Raw genomic sequence first — 18,000 nt, forward strand, 5'->3', positions numbered from 1 at the left:
GAGGCGGCCGGAGGCTTTTTTGCCTAGGGCGGCAAAAAAGCCAGAGCCGGCCCTGCCCCCTCAAGGATTGAACTAATAACCCTGGGTTTATACAGGCTAATGCTCAAACCACTGAGCTATCCCTTCCCTCCCTAGTGATTTAGGTAGGTATAGTCATATTTTAAATTGTTTGGGGCAGAGTCTATCTTTTAGTTATATGTGTATTCAGTACCTAGCACAATGGGGCCCTGATCTCTGATTGGTGCCTTTAGGAGCTAAAACAACACACATAGTAAATAAAAATAGAAATTAAGGCATGATCCTGCAAACACTTATGCATGTGCTTTACTTTGCATATATATGAGCAGCTCCACTAAAGTCAATGGAATTGCTCATATATGTAAAGTTACAGTATATGTGCTTGCAGGTGTGGGGCCTTAGTCATGAACCAAAATGCAACACGTACCCCTGGAAATAGTCACATTTTGTGTGTTGCTGCTGCTGCATACAGAGGTTTTTCCCTATCCCACTGCACAGTAGTGAGTACTCAGCTGGAGAACTGGGTCAAGTTCTGGGCACCACACATTAGGAAAGATGTGGACGAACTGGAGAGAGTCCAGAGGAGAGCTACAAACATGACAAAATGTTTAGAAAACCTGATATATGAAAAAAGGTTTTAAAAAATTGGCTTGTTTAGTTTTGAGAAAGGAAGACTGGGGGAGACCAGATAACAGTCTTCAAATATGCTAAGGGCTGTTATAAAGAGGATTGTGATCAATTATTCTTCGTGTCCACTGAAGGTAGGGCAAGAAGTAATGGGCTTCATCTGCAGCAAGGGAGATTTAGGTTAGATATTAGGAAAAACTTTCTAACTATAAGAGTAGTTAAGCTCTGGAATAGGCTTCTGAGGAGGATCATTGGAGATTTGTTAAGAACAGGTTGGACAGGGATGGTCTAGGTTTACTTGGTCCAGCCTCTGTGCGGGGGGCTGGACTTGATGACCTCTCGCATTTCCTTACATTTCTATGATTATATGAAAATCCTATATAATTTGTTGTCCATAATCACACTTTGGTCTCTTTTTGCATTAACGCCTCCCACACATCTCCCTCCTGTTCAGTATCTGGGCTTTGGATTCTTTTTCCCCAGGCCCCCAATTTTTCCAAAGTGGCTACCTAAAGTTAGGCTCCTAAAGCCTTAGGAAGTGGACAGATTTTCAAAGGTGTGGAAGACACTGAATTCAATGATATCTGTGAAAATCAGGTCACTTTCATTTAGGTTCCTTCATAGAGATTTAGGAGTCCAATTCTAGGCACAGGTCTGACAATTTTGGTCAAATGTATCAATGTATGTTTGCCTTTTGAATTCCTACCCATACTATTAATCTAAGTCAGCCTCTCAGAACTGCCACAAAAATTTACCAACCCAGGAGAGTTTCAATGTTTTGGTTCACCGGCCATTCCTGCATGGTGCTCCTCCATCACCATCTTCATCTGCCCCAAGGTTGGGAAGAGGGGGATGCTATCTGGTAATTCCCATTTTGTGCCTGTCCCCTAACTTCTACTCAGGGGCTTAAACATGTGGTTTTGGCAGAATCATTTCATTGCTGTTCTCCTTAATTCTTTCTCCTCATTGTGTGTGTGCTGATGTGCCACTCATAGTGCAAGACGCTGCTTCCTTTAACACAGCAGGGGGATGCATCATTTGTGTGTTGTAGGATTCTGGCTAATGCATTGGTCCTAAGACGATTGCTGCTTTGTGCACATACAACCAAGCTGTAATTCCTGGTAAAAGGTGACACAGACCAGGGCAGAAGAGAATGCCCTTGGTTTATTATGGCTGTATGTATTATGTATTACTTTTACGAAAGGTTAAGGTCCTTCCACACACAGTGCCACCTTTCCCCCAGACCCTTCCAGAACAAGGCACTTCAAAACCTCGGACTCAGACTTACAAAACTCCCTGCCCTCATGCGTAGCCCTGACAATGCTCGCTAGTGTTACAAGAAAAAATGAAGTGCAAACTTACAAAGGAATGCAGGAACATAAAGATTGTCAGACTCTATCAGAGCTGAGGTCCATTTAGTCCAGTATCCTGTCTCTGACAGGGGCCAGCACTAGATGCTTCAGAGGAAGGTGTAACTAAGAACCCCCTGGTAGCAGATGTGAGATAATCTGCCCCAACTTGGTCTCTAATAGTTAGAGATTGGCTCAAAACCTGAAGCACAAGGTTATATACCCCTTCTGGAAATTGTTGTTATAATGAATTATGTTAGCTCTGGATATTCTTGATATCCATATAAACGTCCAATGCTTCTTTGAATCTTGTTAAATTCTTGGCTTCAATGAGTTCCATAGTTAATCACACACTGTGTGAAAAAGCATTTCCTTTTATCAGTTCTGAATTTCCCATGTGTTAATTTCATTGAAATTCTCCTTGTTCTTGTGCTATGTGACAGAGATAACAGATGCTCCTGATCTACATTTTCTAGACAAGTAATTATTTTTTAGATTTTTATTATGTCCCCTCGTATTCATTTCTCTTCTAAGGTAACAATCCCAATCTTTTCAATTGCTTTTCATATGAGAACTTTTCATATGAAACTATCGTAAAGAACAAAATTGTCAGACACATAGATGAACATAAATTGTTGGGAAATAGTTAACATGGTTTTTGTAAAGGGAAATCATGCCTCACCAATCTACTAGAATTCTTTGAGGGGGTCAACAAGCATGTGGACAAGGGGGATCCAGTGGATATAGTGTATTTAGATTTTCAGAAAGCCTTTGACATGGTCCCTCACCGAAGGCTCTTAAGCGGAGTAAGCAGTCATGGGATAAGAGGGAAGGTTCTCTCATGGATCCGTAACTGGTTAAAAGATAGGAAACAAAGGGTAGGAATAAATGGTCAGTTTTCAGAATGGAGAGAGGTAAAAAGTGGTGTCCCCCAGGGATCTGTACTGGGCTCAGTCCTATTTAACATATTCATAATCGATCTGGAAAAAGGGGTAAACAGTGAGGTGGCAAAATTTGCAGATGATACAAAACTACTCAAGATAGTTAAGTCCCAGGCAGACTACGAAGAGCTACAAAAGGATCTCACAAAACTGGGTGACTGGGCAACAAAATGGCACATGAAATTTAATGTTGATAAATGCAAAGTAATGCACATTGGAAAACATAATCCCAACTATACATATACAATGGTGGGGTCTAAATTAGCTGCTACCACTCAAGAAAGAGATGTTGGAGTCATTGTGGATAGTTCTCTGAAAACATCCACTCAATGTTCAGCAGCAGTCAAAAAAGTGAACAGATGTTGGGAATCATTAAGAAAGGGATAGATAATAAGACAAAAAATATATTGCCTCTAAATAAATCCATGGTATGCCCACATCTTGAATACTGCATGCGGATGTGGTCGCCCCATTTCAAAAAAGATATATTGGAATTGGAAAGGGTTCAGAAAAGGACAAAAAAAATGATTAGGGGTATAGAACGGCTTCCGTATGAGGAGAGATTAATAAGATTGGGACTTTTCAGCTTGGAAAAGAGGCGACTAAGGGGGGATATGATAGAGGTCTATAAAATCATGAGTGGTGTAGAGAAAGTAAATAAGGAAGTATTATGTACTCCTTCTCATAATGCAAGAACAAGGGGCCACCAAATGAAATTAATAGGCAGCAGGTTTAAAACAAACACAAGAAAGTATTTTTTCACGCAACGCACAGTCAACCTCTGGAACTCCTTACCAGAGGGTGTTGTGAAGGCCAATACTATAACAGGGTTCAAAAGGGAGCTAGATATATTCATGGAAGATGGGTCCATCAATGGCTATTAGCCAGGATGGGCAGGGATGGTGTCCCTAGGCTCTGTTTGCCAGAAGCTGGGATTGGGTGACAGGGCATGGATCACTTGATGATAACCTGTCTGTTCATTCTCTTTGGGGCACCTGGCATTGGCCACTATCAGAGGACAGGATACTGGGCTTGATGGATCTTTTGTCTGACTTAGTATGGCCGTTCTGACGTTCTTATGAGAGTTTTTTCTGCCCCTTGATCATTCTTGTCGCTCTTCTCTGAATCCCCTCTAGCTCTACTAAACCCTCTTTGACTCGAGGTGTCCGGTATTGCACACAGTATTCCAGATGAGGCCACACCACTGGTTTGTATAAAGACCAGGAAATGCCCCACTAAGGGGCTGTTTCACACACACAGAATGACACACACACACACACACCCCGTGAGATGGCAGCTCCTTGCTGGATTGTTCTTTTAGGAATGGGGAATATTTGCCTAAAACACAGGAACCTAATAACAGGGAATCCTCTAAAACATAATTAACCTCTTTAATTGAGACTGTGCAGCTGGAAACAAGGAGGACAGGGTAGTTCAGTATGTCCAGCGTGATCCCTATATTGTTGCTGCTGCCCAGGCTACACTGAGGGGAGTCGTCCTGACGTGGAGTTGTGTTGGCACAGAGAAAATGGCATTGGCTGTGAGGGAGAGGCAAGGTACTGAGATGTTCCCACTTGCTATTGCCCTCCCTATGGAGCTGAGTTAAGGATACATGGTTGTGTCATGTGTGAAACAGCCCCTTAATTGTACATGTTCTGTTTTTCGTCAATCTGTGCTTTGTTGTTCCTTCTCATACTGACATTCTCTTCAGGGATATGGGGTGAGAGGAGGAGATTTCAATGGGAATTGGGTGCCTAGATAACTTTTGGATCCGGCCGTTGTCTCTAACCCAGAGTGGGTTTACTCATCTGCATGGCTGGGACAGCAGGTCTTTATAGACAATGTTAGACATGAGTCTCAGGGAGCTTGACTCATCCCTGATACTAGTGCTGCAGAGAGAACCCTGCCAGAGATCCCGGCCTGCACAACAGCTCCTGTGAGAGCCACCATCTCGTCAAAGGAAAGAGCCTAATCACTACTACTGAAATGTATGTTACAACATTCTCCCCACGCCTGTCCTCAGACATCCCCCTGATCTCACCCGGGGTACAGTGCTAAGGAGACAATGGTGAACAATGCACGTCTCAGAGATGGGAATGTAGTGAACTGGGGTAACATTGTGGCTTCAGAAACACCTGGAGCATAGTCACTGTTGTCAATTTAAAACCAAAACCCTTACACAGAGCACAGCACTGACCCATGGCCCTGCAACATGCCCAAATATGCCCTCAATATAACTGTGGTATACCCCCAAAGGCCCCCACAGAGCATCCCCACCACCAGAGAATGGATGATGGGGAATGTGGGATGCCCCAAGAGCTTTAAAAGACTCCTGAGGCACAGGTCTGCCCTAAACAAGCCAAAATAGCCTCTTTGGCTTGGGTCATTATGAGCCTCCTAAACAGAGGCTGCTCAAGACAATCTGCCAGCCTAGGCAAAACTTCAGTGTGCCTCCCCCTTCCTCATAGGCCTAGGTTGGCATATTTGGTCCCAACACACAGGATCACAAAGCCACTCAAATTTGGTTCTACCACCCCTTCATCAGGAGTGGCCAGGCCATCACTGCCATCCTAGACAGCTGCCTAGTTCGTTTATAGCTAGAGCGACCTCTGGTCCTAAGGCTCAGTTCTGTTCTGTTCATTCCCTCTGGGGCACCTGGCATTGGCCACTGTCGGCAGGCAGGAGACTGGGCTGGATGGACCTTTGGTCTGACCCAGTCTGGCCGTTCTGATGTTCTTGAGGGATGGTGAGTCTCCCAGTATTGCCAACCTCAAGTGTTCAAAAATTTTGACTCAGGTCCAAAAATACATGAGATTGGCCTAAAAATCATGAGTGTTTTTTTAATTTCAAATGTGGTAGTGAGGAGTTTCCCTCTTAATCTTCTGGTTTCTGAGCCTTTAGGTTATGCTCGGGGCATATTTTCAAAATTTTAACCACAAGGATTAGAAACTTACATTAAAAAAAAGTAAGAAGAAAGAAACTGAGATTTTGACATAATCCCATGACTCCAGAAACTGGGGATTTAAGAAAAAACACCACAAATGGTGAGACTCACAGTAAAATCACAAAAGTTGACAAGAAGTGACCCAATGGCTGGAGGGGTGGGCATGGACCCTCTGTGTTTCCTACAGCACCTAAGGTGGTGGTTGGGTCACTACACAAACCACAGGAGAGAGTCTCTGGCTTCGTCTCCTGGCTCTCCAGCCTGCTTTACCTAGGCACCCCATTTTCTACTCCCTCCCTGAACAGCAGAGGTCCAGGCCCCCTCCCCAGCCCAACTTCTGCCCAACCCCCATCTCTCCAGTGCCTCTTCCTTCTCACTACACAATTCTACACAGCTCTTCTGGGAGGCAGGGCAGGAGTATTATCCCCATTATACACTGAGAACTGAGGTCCAGCGAGATTAAGGCCAAAATTACTAGCTACCTGGAAACATTCTGTGGTAAATGTCTTACCCAAGAGCACCTAGGAAATCTGTGCAAAGCTAGAGAGAGAAACCAGTTCTGCTGTGGTCCACTGTATCAACCATAGGCTCATCATCTTTTCTTTCAAACGTCCTGCCTCATTCACTGCACAGACCTGTGTTTGTGTGCAACTATTTACAAGGAAACTTCATCTGCGTGTCTCACTGTGCTTAGCAGAGATGGATATGCAGGAGTAGGCGCACTGAACAGACCGCATAGACAAGGACATTCATTTAGCTTAATTATTGGTTGGGCTACATGAGGGAGCTAGTTTCTGTTCCTGGCTCTGTCTGACATGACCTTGTGAATCCTTTCTCATACTGCCGAATTCCTAGTTTTTCAGGTTGATTTGACTTTTTTGTACATTTTAGAAAATGCAAAATCCAGTTGGCTAGAGACCCTTAGCTATAGCCTTAACTAAACAGGAAACAGAAATTCTGTCAAGGGTATCCCCAAGCTCCCCCATTCCACACTAGTCAGCAGCATGATCTTCATAGCCTCATCACAAACCTCGGCTAGTTCAGAGAGCACACACGGGTTGCACAAATATTTTCTAGACAACAGTAGAATGCTGAGAATCATGCGTCCTGGTTTCTCTTCCTGGATCTGGGAGAGGAATGTACTACAGAATGAACACCCAAGAACAGAGATTTAGCAGGTGTCTGCTGAAAAGCAGTGTGACTAAGGGGATAACAGTCTTTCATGTTGAAGATGTGGGCTATTCACTGCTCTGTTTAAAATGGCTTTATGCACTTTCTCGATCACTTTATGAGTAAAGTGAGGGAAAGATGACAGTTGCCTGGCACCTGAATTGTGAAGTACAAAGAAATAATGTAACAGCAGTTAATGGAAAAGATAAGCCTAGCACTTGAGCTTGAAATTCAATAATCTTTTCTTTTAAGGGCAGCACCACACTTAAAATACTGCAGCTGTAGCACTTCAGTAAAGACACTACCTATGGCAACAGGAGGGCTTCTCCTGTCAGCATAGGTACGCCACCTCTCCGAGAGCGGGTAGCTATGCCGACTGGAGAATGCTCCCCTTGACCTAGCGCGGTCTATACTGGAGGTTAGGTTGGTTTAACTGCATCACTCAGGGATGTGGATTTTTAGCAACCTAATTTCCTAGTGTAGACTTAGCCTTAGGTCTTGGCTACACTCGGGAATTCACAGCGCTGCCGCGGTCGCGCCGCCAGCGCTGCGAGAGCTCTCTGGCAGCGCTGTAAGTACTCCACCTCTCCGAGGGGAGTAGCTTGCAGCGCTGCGAGTGAGCGTGCAGCGCTGCAGACTCTGGCGCTTTACAGCGGTGCACTCGCTGCGCTCGGGGGGGGGCGTTTTCACACCCCTGAGCGCAGCAAGTTGCAGCGCTGTACAGCGCCAGTGTAGCCAAGGCCTTAGTTAAATGGTATTGAAAGTGTGTGTGTGCACTGCTAACTGTCACTTACTAGATGGCAACTACTCTGTAGCATCAGAAAGAAAGTCTAATCACTCTTTATATTTTGGTAACATATTCTATTTCTTAGCAAGGGCTTTCTGATGATATAAATATCATATGCCCCCTGCCGCCTATTTGTTCCCAGACTTAATGAGCTATGCTCACCCAAAGAAACTGCTTCCCAAAAACAGTAACTGTCCCATCAAAATAAACTACTCTCTGGTGCCTGTGAGTATCAACCTCCTCTTCAAATCCAGAATATTGTCGTCTGCTACCATGCAATTTGTGACCCAAACTCTGTCCTTGAAAATTGGTTTGTCATCCAAAAATTTGGCCCTTCAGCCTAAATGAACTAGATAACAATAGCCTCTGCTTGTCTCTGCCCCTGGTCCTTTCCTCCCCTGCAGGACGACAGGTATATGGGGCACAGGGACCATGCCTTCCCTCCAGCCACCTTCCCTTCAGAACATTTATTAGCAATTGGAAAGTAACTGGTGTTTATCATCTCGCCCCACACACACACCCCTGTGACAGGAATGACAGACCCCTCTCCCCCATCCCTGAGACAGGAATGGCTGACCCCCCCACACCCCTGTGACAGGAATGGCAGACCCCTTCCCCCCCATCCCTGTGACAGGAATGGCTAAGCCCCATTTCCACCCCACCCCTTGATAGGAATGGTTGACCACCACCCCACACCCGGGACAGGAATGGCTAAGACCCCCTCCCCCCTAACCCCTTGCAACAGGAATTGCTTCCTTCTCCCCCACCCCACTTGTGACAGGAATGGCTGAGCCCCCCTGCTCACACACCCCATGATAGGAATAGCTGAGCCCCCGCACTCCCTCCACCCACCCCTGTGACAGGGCTGGCTGAACCCGTCCCCTCACTCCCCCCATATCAGGAATGTCTGTCCCCCACCCAGGAGGGCCTTGCCTGCTCTGTCCCTCTCAGTGTCTGTGTCACTGAGGCAGCTTCTCCTGGGTGTGTGGGATTTTTCCCATTTGTGGCTATGGATGGTGGAAGATTTGGCTGGGAAGGGCCCACATTAAGGCCAAGAGCTCATGAGCACAGTCTGGGGTTGCTCTCATGCTTCTCTTGGCTTTTCATCCTGGCATGCCTGAGATGTATCTCGCAAATCAAATCAATCAACTTCACTAGCCTGGCAAACAGTTCTTATTTATCATGTGTATTGCGGTAGCACCTGAAGCCTGCCATGGTAGGCACTGTCCAGACACGTGGTGACACAGTCTCCACCCTAAAGAATATACATTATAAATGGACATGACAGACAAAGGGTAGGAAGAGAAACGGAGGGCAAGTGCCTTCTCAGCAGGGTAGTGACAGAGCTGTCCCACAGCAATACCTGACCCACTAGTCCCAACTGAGCACTGACTTGCTGTTAGGAGGTAGTTCAGTGCAACAATCATATGTCCAGGAGATGTTTTCACAGCAGGGAACAGGGTTTGAGCCGCTCTGTCCATTCAGTATGGGGCTGTGTCTACAGTATTAAGCTGTGTTTTAACCATCTGAGTGTCTAACCCTGCTCAGAACAGATCTAGACACCCAGGTGGTTATAATGGTGGTGGTTGAAGGTGGCTGGTCTATGGCACTTCTCCCGAGGTCCAGGTATTTGTTTTCAGACTAGTGGCAGTCTGCTGTCTCTGCCCTCTCTTTCCTCCTCCCGTCCCCATGTTATGCATGGTTTGAAGTATCTTTCTTGGACATTGCACTAGAAAACGTCTCTTGGCCTTGATCTCTCATCCCTCTGGACAGTGGTTGCTTATCTGTCAGGTGCATTTCTTACCTCTACTACATGAGGGGCAGAGGCCGTTCTACCCTTTCCTCCACTCTTTGTTCAGAGCTGTTCAATTCCTGAGCACAAAGGTCCTCCTGTTTGCCCCATTAATGCCATCATTAGAAGGCAGTTAGTCTCCTATGGAGAGCAAACTCCGCTCAGCCAGTGCCTTACTACAATGGACATGGATGTTTACTACAGAGAGCAGTGCAGGTGCTCCTTCCTGCCTGCTCCCTTCCCTCCACATTCTGCTCTCAAAGAACAAGAGTACACAAGTGGGCTTCCTGCTCCATACAGCTTGTGTACTGGGCTAATTGCTGAAAGGCGTTCAGTAGCCCAGTTTCGCACCTTGTTAGCACTGCAATTAGCTCTCTTTACCCTTCCTGATGGCTCATTTGCATATTTGACTTAATTCCATCTCTCCCCACTGTTATAAATGTGCTGCTGGATAGGGAGTGGGAGTTATGCAGGGGGACTGGAAGAGGACAGCCATGCTGAGACTACTGTTGCTGCTGCTTCTTGCCAGGCTGCAAAGCTGCAATCCCAGACCCCCCAGTGTCCTTCCAGAGGAGGATTCAGAAGACAGGAGAACGGAGGCTCTTAGAAGGCTTTTGGAAGTATTTGGCATAGAAGACCCTCCCCGCTCTCCCCACCATATCAAGCAGCCTCCCCAGTACATGGTGGACCTGTACAACACGGTAGCAGGAGCTGATGGCATCACCAAAGACCCTGACATCTTGGAGGGAAACACTGTCCGCAGCTTCTTGGATAAAAGTAAGAACTCTTGGTGGCTTCGGTTGCTCTAATGGTCTGATCTGCTAGAGTTTGTGTGTAGTTTTCCAGGGCTCTTGGTGCTTGTTTGGATCCTAGACGCCAAGGGGAGGCCTGGAGTAAGCAGTATCCCATATGCACTGATGAAGCACATCCCCCCAGAGGATGTGCGGCATCAGAGTAGAGTGTTTAGAATGTGCCCATGTGATGTTCCTTTTTAGTTTGGCTGAAACTGGGGTCACCAAAGTTTCTAATCTGACCCTTTGGTCCAGCTCACAGTGATGAGATGCATTTCCTGTTCATCCTATCGAGTGTGGCTAAGAACGAGAGGATCCTGACAGCAGAGCTGCATCTCTTCAGACTGCGGACTAAGGTGACTGAGGGGCCTTTCTACAAGAGACATCACTTTTGCCAGGTAAGGAGAGATGAGAAGTGCATGTGTCTCTGCTTTGAAAGTGCATGGGCCATGTTCTGCTCTCAGGGACACTACTATGAATCTGGAGTGACTCCTGTACATTTACTGAGAGTGGGATTTGGCTCCTGGTTTGTGCGCTGACCTCACCAAAGTTGGATCCTTACTGACTTAAGCTAAATCAATATAAACCACTTTTAAATCAATTTCAGTGTCCACACAATAAGTTGCACCAATTTAAGTAAATCGGTTTATAAAAAATTGGTGCAATTTTTATGGGTAGACCAGGCCTCAGACTACAGAGGTTTCTCACTAGGCTAGTTTGACTTTCCCCCATCTCTTCTCCTTTAAAACATAGACTTTCAATGAGATTTTCCTCTTCCAGTGGCACCTGGTGCTAACTACCTTGTATTCACAATCCCCAGGTGAGTGTCTATCAAGTCCTGGACAAGAACAAACTGGATTCCTTTGAAGGGAAGAAGCTGCTGGCAGCCAGACTTATCGCTTTGCAGGGCTCTGGCTGGGAGGTGTTTGGCATCACACAAGCTGTAAGTGTCTTCAGCCTAAATTCAAATGTGTACAGAGAGGAAGAATGAAAGCTTCCTGTCCCTTCTGTCAGGAAACTGCCATCCCCAGCCCTTTTAAACCAAAGGAGCTCCCAATGCCCTTCCTTGGCCTCCAGCTGCTTCAGCCTAGAGGGGCAGCTGCTGAGGGGGGAGGGGATGTCTGTCAAAGGCTTTTCTGTGCCACCATTTGAAAAAGTTGGCTGAGTCTGCTAGCCCACCTCCTTTGACACTGCAGCCTTGACAGCAGATCCAGCCATTTCACAAACCTGTGCTCTTGAATCAATAGAGGTGACTCGCAGGGGTTTTCACTGAGGCTGTGCTAGCCAGGCCAGCCGGGTTTAAATCTTATTTACAGAACTGCTTTTGAACCGTATTGAAATGGCTCCTCTAGAACTGTTAAAACGTCTTGAGTAACACAGCTGTGGGTATGGACAGCCCAGATGTTACAGTACAGATGTCAGGGCAGTGGCTATAATCTTCACAGCCTGAGAAAGGGACAGAGAAGTCTGGCTTTCTGCTACAATTTAGTTTGAAGTGAAGTTATGATCAGGAAAGTGATGATGTAAAAACACACCAGCTTCTTTAGTCTGAGCAGCTGCCTTGTCAGATCAAAACCAGTTCTTGTCATTCCTGTTGGTGCCTGAGAAAGAGTGAGCTGAGCTCCAGTCTGCCTTGTGCAGGAGCCGCAGAATTGTTAACTAAATTCCTGCTGTAAGTTCTTTACTCTGAGGTGCACAGTTCAATGTTACCTAAACCACACCCATAATCCACCATTTGGGTCAGGCTCCCAAGGGATGATCCAGGAGCCAGAAAGAACCCACCAGGACTGATCCTCGGCTGAGTTTGCAGGGCTGGTGGCAATCAGGAACAAACATCTTTTCCCTTGGAAATGGGGCAGTCTTGATTTGAAATCAGAGAGACACTAATCACTGAGCCCACCATGCCAATTTTTTTCACAGTCACTTTTCAGAATAGAACCAAACTTTCTATTGATGCTGCTGATTTTTGGGAGGTGTGGTGATGTCTGGTACACTGCATATGTGTAGCGTAGAGGGTGTATATTTCGGGAGAGACACGTGGCACCATGTGTATATTTGCAGGGAGACTTCTGGCGCAGTGTCTACATTTGTGGGGTGATACCAAGAGCAATGTACATATTTTTAATATGAACCATTGTAAAAAAAATCTGCTAAATATCACCAAACAGTTGTATAGATCCATGTTTATTATGAAACAAGAAGATATCTTCTAGAAATAGTAACTAATGTAAGAACTAATTGGGAGAGAAAAGGCACCAAGGAGATGTGGCAGTCTTATATTTATTTGTCTTCCTCTGTAAGGGTTTGATAGGTGATGTGTCCATTTGCTTATAAGAGCAACCTTTAGCCATAGCTGGAGGGCAGGGCTAATGATGAGATGCAAGGGCTGGGGTTTAACATCTCTTAATTTCATCATTATGATCACATTCTATAGGAATGTTCCATTTAACAGATAATGAATATGAGTAGTATGAGCACAGCAGTAGGTGTTGCAGGTTACTATAAGCAACCTATTGGCTTGCCACACTCTATAACCATAGCTTAACCATTTATTAAAACATGTATTAAGCATGTATAAATCATAAATTATGTAAACTATTTAGAAGGGGAACCTTAATATAAACAGTTACCCATTATTTATTTGTGTTACAGTAGCTCCTAATGGCCACATTGTGTTAGGAACTGCACAAGTACGCAGAAAGAGACAGTCCCTGCCCCACAGAGCTTTTAACAGGTCGTATTTCCAAAGCAGATTCCCAGTCCAGGGCATTACACAATGAGAGACCTGTGACTCTTCAGTGAAAGCCAAGTGGGCGGGGCAGAGAGGAGAACACTATCCAATATACCGGAGGGGGTCAGGCAGAGCCCTGCTTTCCTAAGTGGCTAAAGAGCTTACGTACTGTGGTGAGAGGCACAGCAGACTAACTTTCCACAGTAGATTGCTTTGGTCCTAGGCCTGCAACTGACAGTGCGCAACTCATCCCTGTGTCCATGCAGAGGGCCACTGAAAGCAGGGGTGTCCTGCATGCTGCCAGCAGCGGAATCAGGGCCTTAGACTGAGTTCTTTGCAGTAAGGATGGTCTTTATCACGTGTGTACAGCACCTTGCACAATGGGGCCCTGATCCCTGACTGGAGCTGCCAGGGCTACCACACTTGTGGCTGTTTGTTTCAGAGGGACAGTCACAGGATTCTAGAATAAAGGGTGAGCTCTGGGCCCACTGAGAGCTGCACATAAATAGCACAGGGTAAGCCTTGCCGCAGGCCGGGGTGTTTGGGGAGCTCCGGCTCCCACCTGGGATCAGACCCAAGCGGAGTTGTTCTCAGGGAAGCTCAGTTCATCTCCTCTCTGACTGCAGGGCTCAGCACAGGCGAGGGGAGGGACATGTGTGCTGCTCGTACCCCTTGGTTGCATGCAGGATTCAACCCCAGGACAGGGGAATAGTGGGGCTGGTAAGCCTCACTCCCCACTGCTGGTCTGTGTGTTAGCCGTCACCAGGCAGGGCTGGCAGTGGCATTCTTTTATTGCCCCTTTCACTGGAGAGGCTGTGGGGGTTTGGATTGACACAATCTGAGGACTGAGATGTCCTCAGTGGTTTGGAAGACGCGTCGGTACCCAGTATCTCCTGTCTGTACCTCACGGTGCCTTCCTGGGGGCTGGGTCCTGTCCCTTCACAGGCGCTACTGCCATGCTGACCGTTGTGTGGTTTTGCAGGTTCGTGACTGGATGGAAGAGGACAGCAGTAACCACGGCCTGCTGGTGACTGTCCGCGGCTTGGGGAGTGCTCCGGTGGATCCCAGCACGGTGCGATTTGCATCAGGAAGAGATCACCATGAAAGCAAGAAGCCCATGCTGGTTCTGTTCACTGATGATGGGAGACGAGGAGCTGCTCTGCCCATCAGCAGCCTCCCAGGTCAGGCGAACCCACCCACGCTCCGCGGGGAAGGGCACAGAGTCGATGAAATAATCAGGGAATAAAGTGCAGCTCTTCTCTGCAAAGGGGCTGCCGTCACTTCCTCACTCACCATTCCAAGTCATGGTTGCTGGGGCCCAGATCTGCAAAGGTATTTAAGTACCTAACTTCCATCCAGCGGGAGTTAGGTGCCTAAATACCCTTGAGGATCTGGGCCCTGCTGACTAAACTAAGGGTCACTGCTTTGAACTCTTCTAACCCGTGCGGAGCCCAGGCCAGCTGTGGGAGGGGGGCTGGACTCTTCCATGCTCCATGGCTCACCAGCTACGTTCCAGCTACACTTGCTCTGGTTTATCACGGGTGCGATGCAGGAGCCAGGGAGACTCATAGACTTTAAGGTCAGAAGGGACCATTATGATCACCTAGTCTGACCTCCTGCACAATGCAGGCCACAGAATCTCACCCACCCACTCCTGTAACAAACCCCTAACCTATGCCTGAGTTACTGAAGTCCTCAAATCGTGGTTTAAAGACCTCAAGGTGCAGAGAATCCTCCAGCACGTGACCCATGCCCCATGCTGCTGAGGAAGCTGAAAACCCCCCAGGGCCTCTGCCAATCTTCCCTGGAGGAAAATTCCTTCCCGACCCCAAATATGGCGATCAGTTAAACCCTGAGCATGTGGGCAAGACTCACCAGCCAGCACCCAGGAAAGAATTCTCTGTAGTAACTCAGATCCCACCCCATCTAACATCCCCTCACAGACCATTGGGCATATTTACCTGCTAATAATCAAAGATCAATTAATTGCCAAAATTAGACTATCCCATCATCCCACCCCCTCCATAAACGTATCAAGAGGCCAGTGGGACTCTCATCCAGGGCGAGTTTGGCAGCTGGGATCATTTTATGTGGAATCTGAGGAGATTCAACATGGAGTCAGAGGCAGACTCCCTCCTCCCCCCTCCCCTGAGCCATTTGGGTAGAGTCCTCTCAGAGCAGAACTGGACTGTAATTCTCTGTCCTGTGCAGCTTCCCCTTCTGTGAAATGGGCATAACAATCGCTCCCCAGCCTGCCCCTGAAAAGCACTGTGGGAGCCTCAGGTGGAAGTGGCAAAGCATAAAGTATTAAAAACCCCTTGTTTTTATGCTGTCCCATGAAAGAGGAATGGGGGAGGGGCATCACTGTTAAATTAGTGCCTGCAAATTTAACACAAACGAAAAGAAATGCTGCTTCCCTCCAGCTTGTGGCAGCGATCAAGCAGTGGAATTTCCTGCTGTTGGATAATAACACTTGTAATTGTGCTGGGATGGGCTAATGAAATGTCATGGCTCAGGCTATCAGCCGGTCACCAAAAGGATCAGATCCCTCCTCCTTACACAGAGCCCCGTGGAATTAGCCAGGTGCATTACAGGGATGGCTGCCTCAAGGTATTGCCCACAGTTAGAGCCGGGATCCTGGACGGACCAGTGCTCTGTTCTGGTAAAGCAAAGCCTGTGCTCCTGGCTCCCGAGAGCTCCATGGCAAACAGTGGACCATGAAGGGTTTGCAGTTTCTTTCTTCACTGAAGGGAGCTGCAGCAGAACAAACTCTTTAGAGAACTAGGCTAGGACACATTCCTTTCTCTCATGCTATGTCAGCTCCATGATGGCCCTGTGTCTCTTCTCTATCCATTGTCGCTCCATGGATCGAGTGGTGTCCCTCCTGATTTAAACCTATGTGAGTGAGAGAAGAATCAGTCCCAAAGTGCTCAATGATTCAGACTGACACTGGGATTTTTGAGAAGAGGGCTGAGTGACTAGATGGGTGCAGGAAGGGAGTGGTTCACACTTGCTACCTTGCTTTCAGTCTCACTTCAGGTTTGTCTGATCAATAAAGACGCTATTCTGATCTTGTTACTTCCCCCCCCCCCAGATTTGAGCCCTCAGACTCCAGACCTCCCGGCTGCACCGCTGGCACCAGAAGTGAGCGGGGCGCGGAACGCCCGCTCGGTGGATCAGTTCCTGCCATGCCAGAGACAACTCCTCTCCGTGGACTTTGAGGAAATTGGCTGGTCAGGATGGATCATCTCCCCGAAAAGCTACAATGCGTATCACTGTAAAGGATCCTGTCCCTTCCCCCTGGGCGAGAACATGAGACCAACGAACCACGCCACAGTGCAGTCCATCATCAACGCCCTCAAACTGAGCCAGGGCGTCAGCAGCCCCTGCTGTGTCCCAGACAAACTTTTCTCCATCAACCTCCTCTACTTTGATGATGATGAGAATGTTGTCCTTAAACAATACGATGACATGGTGGCTGGGAGCTGTGGCTGCCACTGATGCCTGTCCCATAGGAAGAGCAGGAATGGGTCAGGGCAACAAGGAACCTCCCTCCCTCCTGCTCCCAGGAACCAACCCTCCCAGAGCCACTCACCAGCGTGAGCCTAAGCTATGCTGCCCACTCGGGTCAGCAGGCCAGAGGTACCTGCATTTTTCACCACACTTTCAAGAATCTCTGTCCTGCAAGAAATCCACATCTCCAGCTGCCACCACTTGGCTCAGTGGGGCAATTACATCAAAACGGCACCTAACTTGCCTAAAGCACCTGGGAAATGCTTTGATTAAAGACAAGCAGCCTAAGCCTGAGATGCCTTTGTGTGCCCCTGGTCCCCTCGAACTGTTATGGCCTTTGTCACATGGCTAAAGCCTAGGTACCATTTCAAAAGCTGTGGACTGGGTGCATTTAAAATAAAACTGAGTGACTTGAATTTCCCAGGTCCACTCCTGGTTCCAGTCCCACAGAGTGTGGTGGAGAGACCCGTTGGGAAGTGTTGTCCATGGAAAGGCCTCCTTGCAGGCTGTACGATATGTATATAGCAAAAGCACTAATATATGATGGAAAACTCCTGTACAGTGTGCCTGTAAATGTCTGTACATTTCTGCCTTATGCAACCTGTAAAATGAATTCAGAGTAACTATTAAACATAGGACAGGAGTTCTCGGAGTGGGGTTTCCTTTGGCAAGGCTGCAGTAGCCTGGTGGCTGTTCATGGGGTCTAGGTCTGGGATACAGAGCCATTCTTCTCCAGGTCACGTGGTCCAGGCCAACAGCGGCTCTGATGCTGTGAGGTGCCCTGTATGGAATGACCTGGTGGGCTCAGCCTACCCCCGGGCCTGCTGTTACTCCTCATCCCAGCTGAAATGTCACACACTAGCAGGGTCCCCGGGGTGAGCAAGTTCCATCTCCCAGCCATTAGGGGGCAGCTTTCTCTACCTCCCCCCCTGCTGGCTTCTCGCCTGTCTCTCAGTGCAGCACAAGAGATTAACACGACGAGCAAGTAGTCATAACGTGTACCCCTAAAAGTCCCCAAACGGTGGGGTTCCCAAAGTAGCAAACAGCCCCAGAAGACAGGAAGATGTGGCTGCTTCCCTCTGCCCCTGAGACAGTTCACTTCTTCTCAGAAACTGCAGCTGCTAAGGGCCGTTTAATGTAAGATTAGGATCCTGATTTGAGGCTGGTGCTTGCAGCGGGTGGGGGATTGAGGCTAATCTGGTCTGCAGGTTAAGTCCTCGTGGTCAGTCTCTGACTCCAGGTTTCTGAGAGAGTTTCACAATCAAATGATCTTGGCATCTTCCTTTCCTTAAGCCGCATGCTGAGGCTTCAGAGATGGCTTTTCAGCCTGACCCCAG

General features: G+C 47.5%; 1 protein-coding gene across 1 annotated transcript; it reads left to right on the forward strand.

The window, feature by feature from the left end:
* Window positions 1–10,095: 10,095 nt before the first annotated feature.
* Window positions 10,096–16,651, forward strand: LOC112116733 (bone morphogenetic protein 2-like). Its single transcript, XM_024214407.1, has 5 exons — window positions 10,096–10,405; window positions 10,675–10,817; window positions 11,240–11,362; window positions 14,133–14,331; window positions 16,245–16,651. Exons 1-5 carry the CDS (start codon window positions 10,096–10,098, stop codon window positions 16,649–16,651), a joined length of 1,182 nt encoding a protein of 393 aa, XP_024070175.1.
* The last annotated feature ends 1,349 nt before the right edge of the window (window positions 16,652–18,000 follow it).

This window comes from Terrapene carolina, unplaced genomic scaffold (genome assembly GCF_002925995.2).
Source record: "Terrapene carolina triunguis isolate 2854851 unplaced genomic scaffold, T_m_triunguis-2.0 Scaffold662, whole genome shotgun sequence".
Lineage (NCBI taxonomy): Eukaryota > Metazoa > Chordata > Testudines > Emydidae > Terrapene > Terrapene triunguis.

What these genes read in the sequence shown, in the direction of transcription:
- LOC112116733 (XM_024214407.1), top strand. Translation starts at nt 10,096, where the DNA reads ATGCAGGGGGACTGGAAGAGGACAGCCATGCTGAGACTACTGTTGCTG. An exon ending in AGAGACATCACTTTTGCCAG is followed by an intron (nt 10,818 to 11,239) that starts GTAAGGAGAGAT and finishes CACAATCCCCAG; the next exon opens with GTGAGTGTCTATCAAGTCCT. An exon ending in TGTTTGGCATCACACAAGCT is followed by an intron (nt 11,363 to 14,132) that starts GTAAGTGTCTTC and finishes GTGGTTTTGCAG; the next exon opens with GTTCGTGACTGGATGGAAGA.